The sequence below is a fragment of the Thalassophryne amazonica genome, chromosome 12, assembly GCF_902500255.1.
Source record: "Thalassophryne amazonica chromosome 12, fThaAma1.1, whole genome shotgun sequence".
Taxonomy (NCBI): Eukaryota; Metazoa; Chordata; class Actinopteri; order Batrachoidiformes; family Batrachoididae; genus Thalassophryne; species Thalassophryne amazonica.
In genome coordinates this window covers 49,414,797-49,431,721 of record NC_047114.1, presented here as the reverse complement: position 1 = coordinate 49,431,721, position 16,925 = coordinate 49,414,797, and the positions used below count along the sequence as shown (strand labels likewise).

General features: G+C 49.3%; 1 protein-coding gene across 2 annotated transcripts in view; it reads left to right on the top strand.

Annotated features, from left to right (window-relative positions):
- Positions 1-16,925, top strand: part of slc6a9 (solute carrier family 6 member 9) — a 304,297-nt gene that overhangs the window by 233,122 nt on the left and 54,250 nt on the right. For both annotated transcript variants that reach the window (XM_034183550.1, XM_034183551.1), the window contains 2 exons: positions 7,800-7,932; positions 8,041-8,175. In XM_034183550.1, coding sequence (XP_034039441.1) covers positions 7,800-7,932; positions 8,041-8,175 — 268 coding nt within the window. The remainder of the gene's footprint in view (positions 1-7,799; positions 7,933-8,040; positions 8,176-16,925) is intronic.

The following is a 16,925-nucleotide window of genomic DNA, read 5'->3' as shown; positions in this document are numbered from 1 at the left end:
TTACATAAGCCCTCCGGAGCCGTACGGAGGCTGTGTCGAGACGTGCGCGGACTTCTTAATGCAGTGCTCACTCGTCTTTTAACAGCATCCCGTCATGTATGAGTCAGACGCCAGCCGGGTGGCTTACGTAATAAACTTGCTTCGAGGAGAGGCACGTGCCTGGGCTACGGCGCTCTGGGAGCAGAATTCACAGCTCCTAACGACGTATACTGGGTTTGTGAGGGAGTTCAAACAGGTTTTTGATCACCCCCATAGAGGCGAATCTGCATCAAACTTGCTGCTATCAATCAGACAGGGGCGTCGGAGTGCAGCGGAGTATGCAGTCGACTTCCACATCACGGCTGCGAGGTCCAGCTGGAACAACGTTGCGCTCCGCGCCGCCTTCGGAAACAGACTGTCTCCGGTCCTGAAGGAGCATTTACTGGCTAAGGATGAACCACGGGATTTCGATGGGCTTGTTGATCTGGTTATACGATTAGATAACCGATTAGAGGAACACCGTCGGGAGCAGGACGGGGGGCGTGGCCATCCCTCTTCCTTCCAGGTCCGAAAGGGTGCCTTCTTCCCCACGCTCCACAGCCCATGACTCCCGTGTGGTTACAGCTCCCCCTGCTGATGAAGCTATGGACACGAGCAGGGCCAAAGTTAAATCAAATAACAGACAACGGAGGCTGGCCCGCGGGGAGTGTTTTGTCTGTGGCTCGAGTGAGCACCTACAGAGGAACTGCCCCAAGCGGTTAAACGACGACGCTCGCCCTTAGAAACTGGGCTAAAGGTGGGCCATAACACGCACACGGGGAAACCCCGCAAATCCGCACACATCCCAGTTACGATCCTTAGTGGGGATCAGACACTTCACACCCCAGCACTGGTAGACACGGGGTCGGAACGGAATCTGCTGGACAGCAGATGGGCAAGGGAAGTCGGGCTCCCTCTAGTGGCTCTGCCTTCACCATTGAAGGTACGGGCACTAGATGGCTCCCTTCTTCCATTAATCACACACCAGACACAACCAGTGACATTGGTGGTGTCTGGTAATCACAGGGAGGAGATTGTGTTTTATGTAACACCTTCTACCTCCCGTGTGATTTTGGGTTATCCTTGGATGATAAAGCACAATCCCCGGATTGATTGGCTGTCTGGGGTTGTGGCTCAGTGGAGCGAAACCTGCCACCGGGAGTGTCTCGGATCCTCGGTTCCGCCTGCTGTGACAGCTAGTGAGGAGGTTAAAGTCCCCCCCAATCTGACAGTGGTGCCATGTGAGTACCATGATCTTGCTGACGTTTTCAGTAAAGATCTGGTGCTCACCCTTCCCCCTTCACTGTCCGTATGATTGTGCCATTGATTTGATACCGGGCGCTGAGTACCCGTACAGCAGGCTGTACAACCTCTCACATCCGGAACGCAAATCAATGGAGACCTACATCCGGGACTCGTTAGCTGCCGGGCTGATCCAGAACTCCACCTCCCCGATGGGTGCTGGTTTCTTTTTTGTGGGCAAGAAAGACGGCGGACTCCGTCCATGCATTGATTACAGGGGGCTGAACGAGATCACGGTTCGCAACCGATACCCTCTGCCCCTGTTAGATTCAGTGTTCACGCCCCTGCATGGAGCCCAAATTTTCACAAAACTGGATCTTAGGAATGCATACCACCTGGTTCGGATCCGGAAGGGAGACGAATGGAAGACGGCATTTAACACCCCGTTAGGTCATTTTGAGTACCTGGTCATGCCGTTCGGCCTCATTAATGCCCCCGCAACGTTCCAAGCTTTGGTAAATGATGTCTTGCGGGACTTCCTGCATCGGTTTGTCTTCGTATATCTAGACAATATACTCATCTTTTCCCCGGATCCTGAGACTCATGTTGCGCATGTACGTCAGGTCCTGCAGCGGTTGTTGGAGAACCGGCTGTTTGTGAAGGGCGAGAAGTGCTTCCTGGGGTTCATCATCTCCTCAAACTCCGTCGCACCCGATCTGGCCAAGGTAGCCTCGGTGAGAGACTGGCCCCAACCAACAAACCGTAGGAAACTGCAACAGTTCCTCGGTTTTGCTAATTTTTACCGCAGGTTCATCAAGGGCTATAGTCAGGTGGTTAGTCCCCTGACAGCCCTGACCTCCACAAAAGTCCCCTTCACCTGGTCGGATCGGTGCGAAGCCACGTTTAGGGAGTTGAAACGCCGGTTCTCGACTGCGCCAGTTCTGGTGCAGCCCGATCCTAGTCACCAGTTTATAGTTGAAGTGGACACCTCTGTCTCAGGGATAGGAGCCGTGCTGTCCCAGAGCAGGGAGTCCGACAAGGTTCTCCACCCTTGTGCCTATTTTTCCCGCAGGTTGACCCCGGCTGAAAGGAACTATGACGTCGGCAATCGGGAACTTCTTGCGGTGAAGGAGGCTCTGGAGGAGTGGAGACACCTGTTGGAGGGAGCTTCGGAGCCAGTTACGGTTTTCACTGACCATCGGAACCTGGAGTACATCCGGACCGCCAAGCGTCTGAACCCCAGGCAAGCCCGCTGGTCACTGTTCTTCGGGCGTTTTGACTTTCGGATCACATACCGCCCCGGGACAAAGAACCAATGGTTTGACACCCTGTCCTGGGTGCACGAAGAGGAAATCAGGACCGAGCTGTCAGACCCGACCGAAACCATCATCCCCGAGTCCACTGTCGTGGCCACCCTCACCTGGGACATGGGGAAGACCGTCCGGGAGGCCCTAACACAGAACCTGGACCTGGGGACCGGCCCCAAGAACAGACTGTACGTCCCACCAGAGGCCAGAGCTGCAGTCCTGGACTTCTGTCACGGTTCCAAGCTCTCCTGCCACCCAGGGGTGCGAAGAACCGTGGCAGTTGTCCGGCAGCACTTCTGGTGGGCGTCTCTGGAAGCTGACGTCTGGGAGTACGTCCAGGCCTGCACCACCTGTGCCAGGGGAAAAGCGGACCACCAAAGAACCCAGGGTCTCCTCCAGCCTTTGCCCGTGCCTCATCTCCCCTGGTCTCACATCGGCCTGGACTTCGTCACGGGCCTCCCGCCGTCCCAGGGCAAGACAACCATCCTCACGATAGTGGACCGTTTCTCCAAGGCGGCCCACTTCGTGGCCCTCCCGAAGCTCCCGATGGCCCAGGAGACTGCAGACCTCCTGGTCCACCATGTCGTGCATCTGCATGGGATTCCATCGGACATTGTCTCAGATCGCGGTCCCCAGTTCTCCTCCCAGGTCTGGAGGAGTTTCTGCAGGGAACTGGGGGCCACAGTAAGCCTCTTGTCCGGGTACCACCCCCAGACAAACAGGCAGGCAGAGCGGATGAATCAGGAGTTGGAGCAGACCCTCCGCTGTGTGACCTCCACGCACCCGATGGCCTGGAGTGACCATCTGGCCTGGATCGAGTATGCTCATAATAGCCAAGTGTCATCTGCCACCGGCCTCTCCCCATTTGAGATATGTTTGGGGTACCAGCCCCCATTATTTCCGTTGGTAGAGAGAGAGGTCGGGGTGCCCTCAGTCCAGGCCCATCTGAGGAGGTGCCGTCGGGTGTGGCGTGCCGCCCGCTCTTCCCTGCTCAAAGCCCGGACGAGGGCCAAGGCCGATGCAGACCGCCGGCGTGCCCCGGCCCCTACGTATCAGCCCGGGCAGGCGGTTTGGCTATCCACGAAAGACATCCCCCTACAAGTGGAATCCCAAAAGCTAAAGGACAGATACATCGGACCCTTCACCATCCTAAAAGTCCTCAGCCCAGCTGCAGTGAAGCTAAAGCTGCCAGCTTCACTGCGGATACATCCATTTTTTCATGTGTTGAGACTCAAACCCTGCCACTCCTCTCCCCTTTGTGCCCCCGGACCGGCGCCGCCGCCTGCCCAGATCATTGACGGGGAGCCGGCTTGGACTGTGCGCCAAGCCGGCGTACTCTGTACCTTTTGCAGAGTAAAAATATAAAGCAATGCTAAAATACCCTTGGCCGCATGAGTATTGTGTTCTTTATAATTTGCAGTTGTTTCATTACTTATTAAGATGCTGTTGTCTTACGGGCAATTTGTACATGTTCAATGAAGCCCCTCAATCAATCAATCAATAAAAAACAATATTTACATTTTAATGGCATCTGCAGGAGGCCTTGCATTCTGTTACAAATGTGAAAGTTGTACAAATCAAGGAATTTTAGTAGATCACGCTCTATGCATTTGCTCGTATTGATGAGACAAATTTAACTTCACAGGAAGTTAGCTTTGAGTTACCAGAAATTAGCATGCATGCTAACACCTCAAAATGTCATGTAAATGACTCCAGAGGTGTTATCATGTTACAAAAATAGAATTTTCAGTTTTAGAAGTGTTTATTTCTTGCTAGCTTTTACATAATATATGACAAAGAGGATATATTTACATACAAATGAAACAGAGTTTTGTGGCTTTGGTTTGGTTTTGTGGTTTTGTGACGTCACCATGCTAATGTCCACTAAAGTGCTTGTAAATATGTTCAGGGATGTTATTAGGTTCCAAAAATACCGTTTTCAGTTTTTGAAGTGTTTATTTCTCACTAGCTTTTACATAATATATGAGAGACATGCATATAAACACAAAAAACAGAGACGCCAGCCACTGATGTCACGGTGCAGCTCTAATCTTATTGGCTGTTACCCCCAGCGCTCAAAAAAACAGAACAGTTTGAAAAAGAATGTGACATTTTAACCTCTTAAAATACCTCTTAAAATATGTCAAGGTTAGCCATCTTTGAACTTGTCCAAGGTCTGTGTTCCAAGGATGTTCCCTGTGAATTTGAAGACTGTGGCAGTAAGATGACTTATGATGGACTTATGCTGAGCACAGACAGAAGGACAGATGGACAGACGGATGGATGGATGCAAAGCCTTCGCAATACCAGATGACCATATTTGATGGCCTTGGGTAATAAAAATAAAGCCTAGCAGCTCCACTGAGGAGAACGTCACCAAAGAGGAAAAGAACTGAACACGCCCATCACCCAGTTGTAAAGATTTCCAAATGTAAAAGATCACCAGTCGGAGAACAATGCAGATCAACTATGTTCTCACTCATGGATTGGCAGCCAGAGAACATGTCCAGGTCCACTTGTCCTCAGGTATGGCTCATGCGTGATTGCCAGCCAGAGAATGTCCAACTGCAGCTCTGCCTTCAGCTCAAGTTCTCACGATTGTGGCACGTTATATAGAAAGTCCATTATGTATTTTGACTTTATCCAATGTAAGAAACACATCTGTGTGTCCAGGCAGCCTGTGAAAAACTGCATCATAGAGATACCCCACATCCATATACACAGCAGCAGTAAACCAGTATCCTGCCAAAGAAACAGCATGTCACCCCACTTTAGGTTCCAAAATCTGACAGACTTTGAAAAAGTTAATCCCCCCCGTCACACATAGGGGTGATTCTTAGACTACGGGCACTTATTATGTCCTTTGATCATATTGTATGAAAAACAGAAAAAAGGGGAAATTTCACACTTTTATAGTTATCTTTACAATGAAAGTGTTTTAAGAAATTTGTTCTAGTAGTCTATGATGACTTTTTCACCTTTTTTCAGCATCATTATATGCAAATATTGCCGTTTTGTGCTTGTCCCACACCCAGACTTTTGATCTTCAATGATAAAAATGAATGGTAAAAAAAATGTTTTTTCTAATGTTTTAAAATATCTCTGAATAAAATATTAGTAAAATAATCAAAACATGATTGGGGTATTCAATGTCATACAATGTCATTCAATGTCATGTTGTGATTTTTTTAAACAAAATGTTGTCGTCCCACACTATTGCCGTAATATCCACCACAACACTGTAATGTCGCTTTAAACAGTTTGTATGAAAGATTGTTTGGGTAGTTTCTATGGAGATAAACAGTGACATCAGAGCACATGTATATAGCGCCAAATCACAACAAACAGTTGCCCCAAGGCGCTTTATATTGTAAGGCAATGGTGTGGTGGAAATTACATTTACAAGGCCAATAGTGCCCATAGTTAAAGAATCACCCATAGACAGAATCACGCAGAGTGGTGTTGGACTTGTGAATTGGCGCACATCTGAACTGTTGGATTTCAGTTCCAAAACATTCTCACAGCCATCTGCGAAAGTTGACACAGTTGGTCAAAATCGGCCGACAGCTCCAAGTGTGATGCACATGTTCAAAACTCTCCAGGCGCCATCAAGATGGGACACCTATCCGACGGCGGTCCATGTATAATCTGATGACCATCTGACCACAATTTACATATTCTGATGGCATCAAAACAGCATTTGAAATGAACTGGTTGCGGTTGATTGAGCTCTGAGATCGATCAGTCACAGCAAATCCTGCCGACATGCTGTGCCACATTTGTCCACCTCCACTGGACCCCGGTCAGGGAGGGCAAAGGAAATGTTGTTATGTAATAACATGTATGTGACACTTTGCGCGCATCAGAAACTCGGTGCAGCGCCTCGCAACGCATCTGAATGGGATGTCACCACTGTAACACACATATTATTACACGTACACCTCCTATGTCTGTAGCAGGTATGATGTGTAATGTTTGCCCAGCACATGACAACTAAAATAAACATGTAACTCACCTCTGGTACCTCGCGTTCCACAGTGCAGCGCAGACAGCTGGTAAAGTCCCTTTCACCCGGCTGCGCTGTGTGCTGGCAATGTTGATCAGATGACAAATGCATAATCCACCTCTGGTATAAACAAATCACAAATGTGAAGTGCCATCCCACAACGATAATCCAACTACAATTGTGTTAAGATGCGTATCAAGTGAAATGGCCACAAAAAGAGTTTAAAAAGAAAAAAGTCCACTGGCTACATCTGAAAGTTGTGCACGTGGGACGTTTCCGCACTGCCAGCACAGTTCATAAGCAGTTAGAGTCCAGCCAGACATATAAAATCTAGCAATGCAAGTATATACTGATCAAACACCTAAAGGGATTTTTCACTGGACTAACAGCAGATGATCACTGACAGCTGTCAGCCTTTTTGTGCGCTCTCTGGATGGACAGCTCCTGTGCCCGTGTGCACACGTGCACCCCATGTGCGTACATGGGCATATATATAGAGTCTCTTGGAGTCTGAAACAGCTCGACTAAGAGGCTAACCTCAGCTCAGGTGTTTATTAAATAATTTGGGGGGGGACTGCGTGGTGGTTCTCACAAGTGTTGGTTTTGGTGTGGGCATTAAAAGTTATGAGCTGCTTATTTTCTCAGTAATTATTCATCAACAGGACTTAATGGATGAAGCTACTAATAGGCGCTAAAAGTGCTAATGCATTAGCATACAACATTAAATAAGATGAGAATATCACTTAGTGAGAATGTTGTATCAGGAATGTCTTAGGTAACCTTTTCAGACATTTCACCCCACAACAAGCTATATTATTACAGATATTTATAATAAAATGCTCTGAACAACAGACACAACCCTCCTCAAGAGCCAGCAGCCACATTGACCAGCCTCTGAGCTAAAGATGCAGTGAGAGTTGAAATCCGTTCAGAACCTATTACTCAAAGTTGTAGATTTTATCATGGGCTTGAAAGGGGTACCTGCTTGTGTTTGGAGCCAGCCTCAAACAACCAGTTAATGAACAGCCATCAAAGCTTACCGCTTGGTATAAATACACTCTCAGGATATGACTTCCACACTGGGAGAAAATTTCCAGCAGATTCTAGGTATTCTTGTTCTCTGTCCAGGAGACCGTGGTCCTAAGAACAGCTAAGACCCTGTGCTCACTTTAAAACTTCAAGAATTCTAGTAAAGGATCCAAACATGTCATCTTTTCTTCTCTCAGAAACTATGTGTTGAATATCTCTGATGACATTGGGAACTTTGGAGAGGTGCGTCTCCCTATCCTGGGTTGCCTTGCTGTGTCCTGGTGTGTTGTCTTCCTTTGTCTCATCAGGGGCGTTAAATCCTCTGGAAAGGTCAGTACCTGGAATTCGATTTTCTTTCACTCTGAAAGACCAATTGATGAGCACGAACATGCTAAATACATGTTCTTACTGACTACATACGTATGTGTGTTTGTCCAGGTGGTATACTTCACGGCCACATTCCCCTATGTGGTTTTGACCATCCTGTTCATCCGTGGCATCACCTTGGATGGCGCCATCAACGGAATCAAGTATTATCTGACTCCACAGTGGCAGAAAGTTCTGGATGCCAAGGTATTAACCTATGTATAAACAGTACAAACAGCTTCACAAGGAGAGAAAAATACATGGCATGAAAATTAAATCCACAAATTTAGACACTTTCACCTTACTACTGCTTTGTTTCTGTATTTGACTGCCAGCGAAATATCTTTTTTAAGAACATTGGTAATTAAGTCATTATAAAAGGGTCATATTATAAATATTTTAGCAAACTAATATAGATCATGTCAATTTTAAAAAAAATCATTACACATTGAGTTGGTGTAGGAAAACCTGACTTTAATCTGGTTAAACTCAAGATTATGTTTTTAGCAGTGTTCTGTCCCAAACATAGGCTGGCTGAGTGCTGATAATAAGCTTGATACCATATACTGTGTTTTCCATAGGATAAGTCAAGCTTCTTACTAGTTTCAGATGTTCTGTGACTTACAGTCCAGTGTGACATACTCTGGAAAATACAGTACTTGTATTTTTGATGGTTAATATAATATATTAACGGATTTTATACATTAAATATACATTCATCTGCGTGCTAAATCAAATAAATAAATCAGGCACTCGTGTTTCAGGCATTGAAAGCGCTACAAGTTTCTCCAAACTGATTTGTCATTAGCAAGTTCTATCACATGCCTAATGTCATTTCTGTTGATGTTGATTTTTTTTTTTCTGGATCCTGATTGGGAGATCCATATTGTTTTTGGTTTGCTTTTTGGTCTTTTGTTTTCTATCGAATTCAGTGAGGGCATTAGTCACCATCTTTTTATTATAATGCTCCATGGTTTGGTGTATGTCATGATGTCTTCATTCTTTACGTTGTCCAATTTTGGGACACCAAAAATTTTCCTGAGCTGCAGTTGATGAAGAATGTTGATCATGTGTTCCATGTCATTAGTCAGTGTCCATAGTTCACTGGTGTATAGACAAATGCTGCTCATAAATGGATTGATCATGTGCATTATTATGTTGATTGATGTTTTCTTGTGGTGGAAGAAATATTTTATGTTATTGTAAGTAGGGTTGGGTATTGAGAACCGGTTCTTTTTGGGTATTAAGAAATGACTCAATCCACCAACAGCCTTTTTCCTTAACGATTCCCTTATCAGTCCTTCAGAGCGGCCGTTGTTTTTGAGGGTGTTTGTCTGGAAAATGATCATTTCTCTACACTGATTGCAGATGCTGCAGCGGGTCTGTAACCAACCGCTCTGCAGCGCAACTCCACTTTGAAGCTTCAATCAATGAAGCAGTGCTTTGATCCGCTGCTTCGTTGGTTCATTGATTCGCTGCTCTTGGAACTCTTGTCTTGTTGCAGTCAGGAAACGAGAATCGTCCTCCTTTCCGTTGGCACAGCTCCAAATGCTGCTCAGCTGTCTCCCAAGACACAGTCCAGTCTGAATTAATAACTTCAAAATGAATTGCAGCTTTAAATGAAATGACACCTCTTTCCAAACACTGTACAGACAATAAACTACAATCCACTAAAACGTTTTTTCCTCCCAAAATGAGACGTCCTGCATTCTTTATGAATTACATCCTGATATGCAACACAGCCAGCTGCAAGAGCTCAGCTCAGACGTATGGCATGACTTTCATACGCTTAATGTCTGAAATGAAATGCTTTTGATAAAAACTACAGATTTTGTTTATTTCTATTTAGGATCCACCATGTAGAGTTTATTATGTCCAGAGTTTAAGGATCCAGTGACCAATTTCATATTTATTTACTTTAAGAAACAATAAAATGTTGACATAGAAACCCTGCAAAGCCTACTTTTAGTACACAGAAAATTCACAAGAAGTATTGATAAGGGAATCGATAAGGAATCGGATCATTAAGCGGAATCGATAATGGTATCGATATTGATAAAATTTTATCAATACCCATCCCTAATTGTAAGCATCTATCATAAGGCTACATTCTTCTTTTCATATATTTTAGTGCATCAAGCAGTGATTTTCTGTATTTGTAGCCCTTCCATTACTCTGGTTAGTTTCTTGTAATTATGTCTTCCTCATTCAACTCTTCCTTTGCATTCAGATTTCTCTCTTTCAGTTTGGGTGGTGTAGAGGAAAAAAATATGTTTTCCTTATACAAGTGTAAGGAGAAAGGATGTATCGGCCGAAGATCATCCCCATCCTTACTGTGTTTCTCCATTTTTACGACAAAACATTTAATCATATTTAATCATGGCCCGGACTAGCTAGAGGCCATGTTTCTATTATGATTTTTTTTTTTTTTACAGCGGAGGGCTTTAACACAGTTCTCTCAGAATGGGAAGACAGAAGGCTCTGAGTGTTGGGAAGGTGTCGTGACACGGACCCACAACAGGGGGCGTTAATGAACGGACAATGGATAAGCCAAAAAGTAACAATTTAATGTTGTGAAGCGCACAACGAAGTACAGACAATAACAATATTGCGGAATGTCAATCATACACAAGGTGGCGTGTGGCAGGCTCGAAGATAGAAGACGTCTGGTGATAGAAGAGCCGGAACCCACACAGCTTCCACCACCAATGGATCTGAAGAACACCTGCGCCCCAGGTGGCCACTGTCTTCAGCAGTCAGACCCGGTACTGCTGGCAGAGAACAGAAACAGTTTGATGAGTGTGAGTACTCACACTCAGTAATCCCACAGTCTGTGTTCAGTTAGGAGGGAGAACCTCCACCTCCAATAACACACTCGGACAGCTCCTGAGACAACCACTTATCTGGGTGGGGTGGGAGGCGAAGCCGTCGCAGTCCACACCAAACGCCAACACAGCAGACACGGAATCCATCACAGGAAAATGGCTGCAAAAGAGATCAGACTATTGTTCGGTTTAGATTCAGCAGAGAATTACCTGTATGGTAGATGATTTCTCGACGAGGAGGTGGAGTTGCAGTCCGGCCTTTATGGTGATGGACAACAGGACCCCCCCCTCAACGGGCGCCTCCTGGCGCCCGACCAGACTTGTCCAGGTGCCGCCGGTAGAAGTCGGCCAGGAGGGCCGGGTCCAGGATGAAGCTCGTCTTCACCCAGGAGCGTTCTTCGGGTCCATACCCCTCCCAGTCCACCAAATACTGGAACCTCCGGCCCTTCCGACGGACGTCCAGGAGCCGGCGCACGATCCAAGCCGGCTGCACATCGATGATCCGGGCAGGAGGCGGCGCCAGTCCGGGGGTACAGAGGGGTGAAATATGGTGAGGTTTGATGCGCGACACATGGAAGACAGGATGGATCCGCAGTGAAGCCGGCAGCTTCAGCTTCACCGCGGCAGGACTGAGGACTTTGAGGATTGTAAATGGTCCGATGAAGCGGTCCTTCAGTTTCTGAGACTCGACCTGGAGTGGTATGTCCTTGGTTGAAAGCCACACCTCTTGCCCAGGCTGGTATGCAGGGGCCGGGGAACGCCGGCGGTCTGCATGGGCCTTGGCCCTTGTCCGGGCCTTCAACAGGGCAGAACGGGCAGTCCACCACACCCGGCGGCACCTCCTGAGGTGGGCCTGGACCGAGGGCACACCGACCTCTCCCTCCACAAGTGGAAACAATGGGGGCTGGTACCCCAAACACACCTCAAACGGGGAGAGGCCAGTGGCTGACGACACTTGGCTGTTGTGGGCGTACTCGATCCAGGCCAGATGGGTGCTCCAGGCCGTCGGGTGCACAGAGGTAACGCAATGGAGGGCCTGCTCCAGCTCCTGGTTGGCCCGCTCTGCCTGTCCATTTGTCTGAGGGTGATACCCGGACGAGAGACTCACGGTGGCCCCCAGTTCCCTGCAGAAACTCCTCCAGACCTGAGAGGAGAACTGAGGGCCACGGTCTGAGACGATGTCCGCTGGTATCCCATGCAGGCGCACGACGTGGTGGACCAGGAGGTCTGCTGTCTCCTGGGCCGTTGGGAGCTTCGGGAGGGCCACGAAGTGGGACGCCTTGGAGAACCGGTCCACTATCGTGAGGATGGTGGTCTTGCCCTGGGATGGCGGGAGGCCCTTGACAAAGTCCAGGCCGATGTGGGACCAGGGGCGGTGAGGTACCGGTAGGGGCTGGAGGAGTCCTGAAGTCCTCTTATGGTCAGCCTTGCCCCTGGCACAGGTGGTACAGGCCTGGACGTAGTCCCGGACGTCGGCCTGCATGGACGCCCACCAGAAGTGCTGCTGGACCACTGCCATGGTTCTGCGCACCCCGGGATGACAGGAGAGCTTGGAACCATGACAGAAGTCCAAAACCGCAGCTCTGGCCTCTGGTGGGACATACAGTTTGTCCTTCGGGCCGGTCCCCGGGTCCGGGTTCCGTGTCAGGGCCTCCCGGACGGTCTTCTCCATGTCCCAGGTGAGAGTGGCCACGACAGTGGACTCGGGGATGATGGTCTCTATGGGGTCTGACAACTCGGCCTTGGCCTCCTCTTCATGCACCCGGGACAGGGCATCCAACCGTTGGTTCTTGGTCCCGGGGCGGTATGTAATCTGGAAGTCAAAGCGCCCGAAGAACAGTGACCAGCAGGCTTGCCTGGGGTTCAGCCGCTTGGCGGTCCGGATGTACTCCAGGTTCCGATGGTCCGTGAAATCCGTGAAGGGCACCGTCGCTCCCTCCAACAGGTGTCTCCACTTTTCAAGAGCCTCCTTCACCGCAAGGAGTTCCCGATTGCCGACGTCATAATTCCTCTCAGCCGGGGTCAACCTGCGGGAAAAATAGGCACAAGGGTGGAGAACCTTATCGGACTCCCCGCTCTGGGACAGCACGGCTCCTATCCCTGAGTCAGTGGCATCCACCTCCACTGTGAACTGGCGAGTAGGATCAGGCTGCACCAGAACTGGTGCAGATGAAAACCGGCGTTTCAACTCCCTAAACGCGGCTTCGCACCGATCCGACCAGGTGAAGGGGACCTTAGTGGAGGTCAGGGCTGTCGGGGCTAACTACCTGACTGTAGCCCTTAATGAACCTCCTGTAGAAATTCGCAAAGCCAAGGAACTGTTGCAGTTTCCTACGGTTTGTTGGTTGGGGCCAATCTCTCACCGCCGCAACCTTGGCCGGATCAGGGGCGACGGAGTTGGAGGAGATTATGAACCCCAGGAAGGACAAAGAAGAGCAGTGAAACTCGCACTTCTCGCCCTTCACAAATAGCCGGTTCTCCAACAACCGCTGTAGGACCTGACGTACATGCTTGACATGGGTCTCAGGATCCGGAGAAAAGATGAGTATATCGTCTAGATATACAAAGACAAACCGATGCACGAAGTCCCGCAAGACGTCATTAACCAACGCTTGGAACGTCGCGGGCGCACTGGTGAGGCCGAACGGCATGACCAGGTACTCAAAGTGACCTAACGGGGTGTTAAATGCCGTCTTCCACTCGTCTCCCTCCCGGATCCGAACCAGGTGATACGCATTCCTAAGATCCAATTTTGTAAAAATTTGGGCTCCATGCAAGGGCGTAAACACTGAATCCAACAGAGGTAACGGGTATCGGTTGCGAACCGTGATCTCGTTCAGCCCTCTGTAATCAACGCATGGACGGAGTCCACCGTCCTTCTTGCCCACAAAAAAGAAACTAGCACCCATCGGGGAGGAGGAGTTCCGGATCAACCCGGCAGCTAACGAGTCCCGGATGTAGGTCTCCATTGATTCGCGTTCCGGGCGTGAGAGGTTGTACAGCCTGCTGGATGGGTGCTCAGCGCCCAGTATCAAATCAATGGCACAATCGTACGGACGGTGTGGGGGCAGCGTGAGTGCCAGATCCTTGCTGAAGACGTCAGCAAGGTCATGGTACTCGGCTGGCACCGCCGCCAGATAGGGGGGGACTAAAACCTCCTCCTTAGCTGTCACACCGGGTGGAACCGAGGATCCTAAACACTCCCGGTGGCAGGTTTCGCTCCACTGAACCACAACCCCAGACGGCCAATCAATCCGGGGATTGTGTTTTAACACCCATGGAAAACCCAAAATCACTCGGGAGGTAGAAGGTGTTACATAAAACACAATCTCCTCCCTGTGATTCCCAGAAACAACCAAAGTCACGGGCTGTGTCTGTGTGATTAGTGGAAGAAGGGTGCCATCTAGTGCCCGCACCGACAATGGTGACGGTAAGGCCACTAGAGGGAGCCCAACCTCCTTTGCCCATCTGCTGTCCAGCAGATTCCCCTCCGACCCCGTGTCCACCAGTGCTGGGGCGTGAAGGGTTAGATCCCCACTCAGGATCGTGACTGGGATACGTGCAGATCTTCGGGGTTTCCCCGCGTGGGTATTGTGACCCACCCTTAGCCCAGTCTCTAAGGACGAGTGCTGCTGTTTTGACCGTTTGGGGCACTCTCTCTGTATGTGCTCGGTTGAGCTGCAGAGAAAACACTCTCCACGGATCAGCCTCCTTTGTCTCTGATCTGATCGCTTTTTGGCCCTGCTCATTTCCATAGCAACGTCAGCAGGGGGAGCTGTCGTCACGTGGAGAGCCCTGGCTGTGGAGCGTGGGGAAGTTGGCTTCCTTTCGGACCCGGGAGGAAGTTGGACGGCTTGTGCCTGACCACGTCCTTCGTCTCGCTCCCGTCGACGTTCTGTTAATCGGTTGTCTAATCGTATAACCAGGTCGATAGGCCCGTCTAAATCCCGCGGCTCGTCCTTCGCCACCAGGTGCTCCTTAAGGACCAGAGACAGTCTGTTTACAAAGGCGGCGCGGAGCACAACAGCATTCCAGCCGGCTCGCGCTGCCGCGATGCGGAAGTCGACTGCATACTTCGCTGTGCTACAACACCCCTGTCTTATCGACAGCAGCACGCTTGAAGCGGTCTCGCCTCTATGAGGGTGGTCGAACACCTGTCGGAACTCCCTCACAAACTCAGTGTAAATCATTAGGAGCCGTGAATTCTGCTCCCAGAGCGCCATAGCCCAGGCGCGTGCCTCTCCTCGAAGCAAATTTATAACGTAAGCCACCCGGCTAGCGTCTGACGCGTACATGACGGGACGCTGTGAAAAGACGAGCGAGCACTGCATCAAGAAGTCCGCGCACGTCTCCACACAGCCTCCGTACGGCTCCGGAGGGCTTATGTATGCTTCAGGGGAAGGTGGGGGGGTTCGTTGAACGACCAGTGGAATGTCTGTCTCTGGCATTCGGTCAGCAGGAGGAGGTGCTGCAGCAGCGCCCTGAGCATACGCTTCCACCTGGGCGGTGAGAGCCTCCATCCTTCGATTGAGAACAATGCTCTGCTCGGTAACTAAGTCTAACCGAGCAGTAAAGGCGGTTAAGATGTGCTGCAGCTCACCTAACACGCCTCCTGCTGGCGCCTGTCCACCTCGCTCTTCCATTGGCTGTTCAAGCGATGGTTGACGCCCCTCGGGATCCATGACGCTGGCCGAGAAATCCTGTTGGGAAGGTGTCGTGACACGGACCCACAACAGGGGGCGTTAATGAATGGACAATGGATAAGCCAAAAAGTAACAATTTAATGTTGTGAAGCGCACAACGAAGTACAGACAATAACAATATTGCGGAATGTCAATCATACACAAGGTGGCGTGTGGCAGGCTCAAAGATAGAAGACGTCTGGTGATAGAAGAGCCGGAACCCACACAGCTTCCACCACCAACGGATCTGAAGAACACCGGAGCCGCCAAGCCCTGCGCCCCAGGTGGCCACTGTCTTCAGCAGTCAGACCTGGTACTGCTGGCAGAGAACAGAAACAGTTTGATGAGTGTGAGTACGCACACTCAGTAATCCCACAGTCTGTGTTCAGTTAGGAGGGAGAACCTCCACCTCCAATAACACACTCGGACAGCTCCTGAGACAACCACTTATCTGGGTGGGGTGGGAGGCGAAGCCATCGCAGTCCACACCAAACGCCAACACAGCAGACAAGGAATCCGTCACAGGAAAACGGCTGCAAAAGAGATCAGACTGTTGTTCGGTTTAGATTCAGCAGAGAATTACCTGTATGGTAGATGATTTCTCGGCGAGGAGGTGGAGTTGCAGTCCGGCCTTTATGGTGATGGGTTGAATGAGTGACAGCTGGTGCTGATGAAGAGCGACAGCTGTCAGTCCCAGTGGTTCCGGCGCCCTCTCGTGTTTGAAGCCCGCACTCCAAGCAGGGCGCCATCTGGTGGTGGTGGGCCAGCAGTACCTCCTCTTCAGCGGCCCACACAACACTGAGGGTACATTGCATGCTGTACCTTTTGGAACTTCTCCAGGTCCATCTGTTTCTGCTTTAATAAAAAAAAAAAAATCTCTCTGCATCGATATGTCAGACTCCTGAATGCTCCTTCAGCTGCCAGTCTCATTTTATGGTGACATTCATCGCAGAAATTCCACAACAGGTGGTAGTAACTTTTGTACTTGGTTGAGTTTGTGGCTGATTGTTGTTGCCCGGCCTTCTGTTGTTGGTCAGTGTCCATATACTCCTGTTTTTTATTTGTGTGGTCTTACAGAAGGTTTGGTGTGACATCTTCTGTGGCTGCTTTTGCTGGATTTTCATTTTCATGCTTTCATGTGGTGACAACAGCTTTGCTCATGTCTAGCTTCAGCACGTGTAGCTTGTAGTTTGATAATGTGCCTGCTGTTTCTGGTCATATTCTGAAAATGAAATCATGTTAAGTTGTGCTTCTGTATGCAGCTTGGTTTAAAGGTATTCTGCTGTTCATTTTGTCTGATGATCACTGAATGGTGCATATTGCTAGGATCTTGCAAAGTATGAATACTTTATTATTTCTGTTGCTTTTTCTTATTTATTGCTCATCCATGTTGGCCATTGATGACTTAATATTCCTTGGTTTCTTTGATTGCAATGCCTTTGGCAGCTTG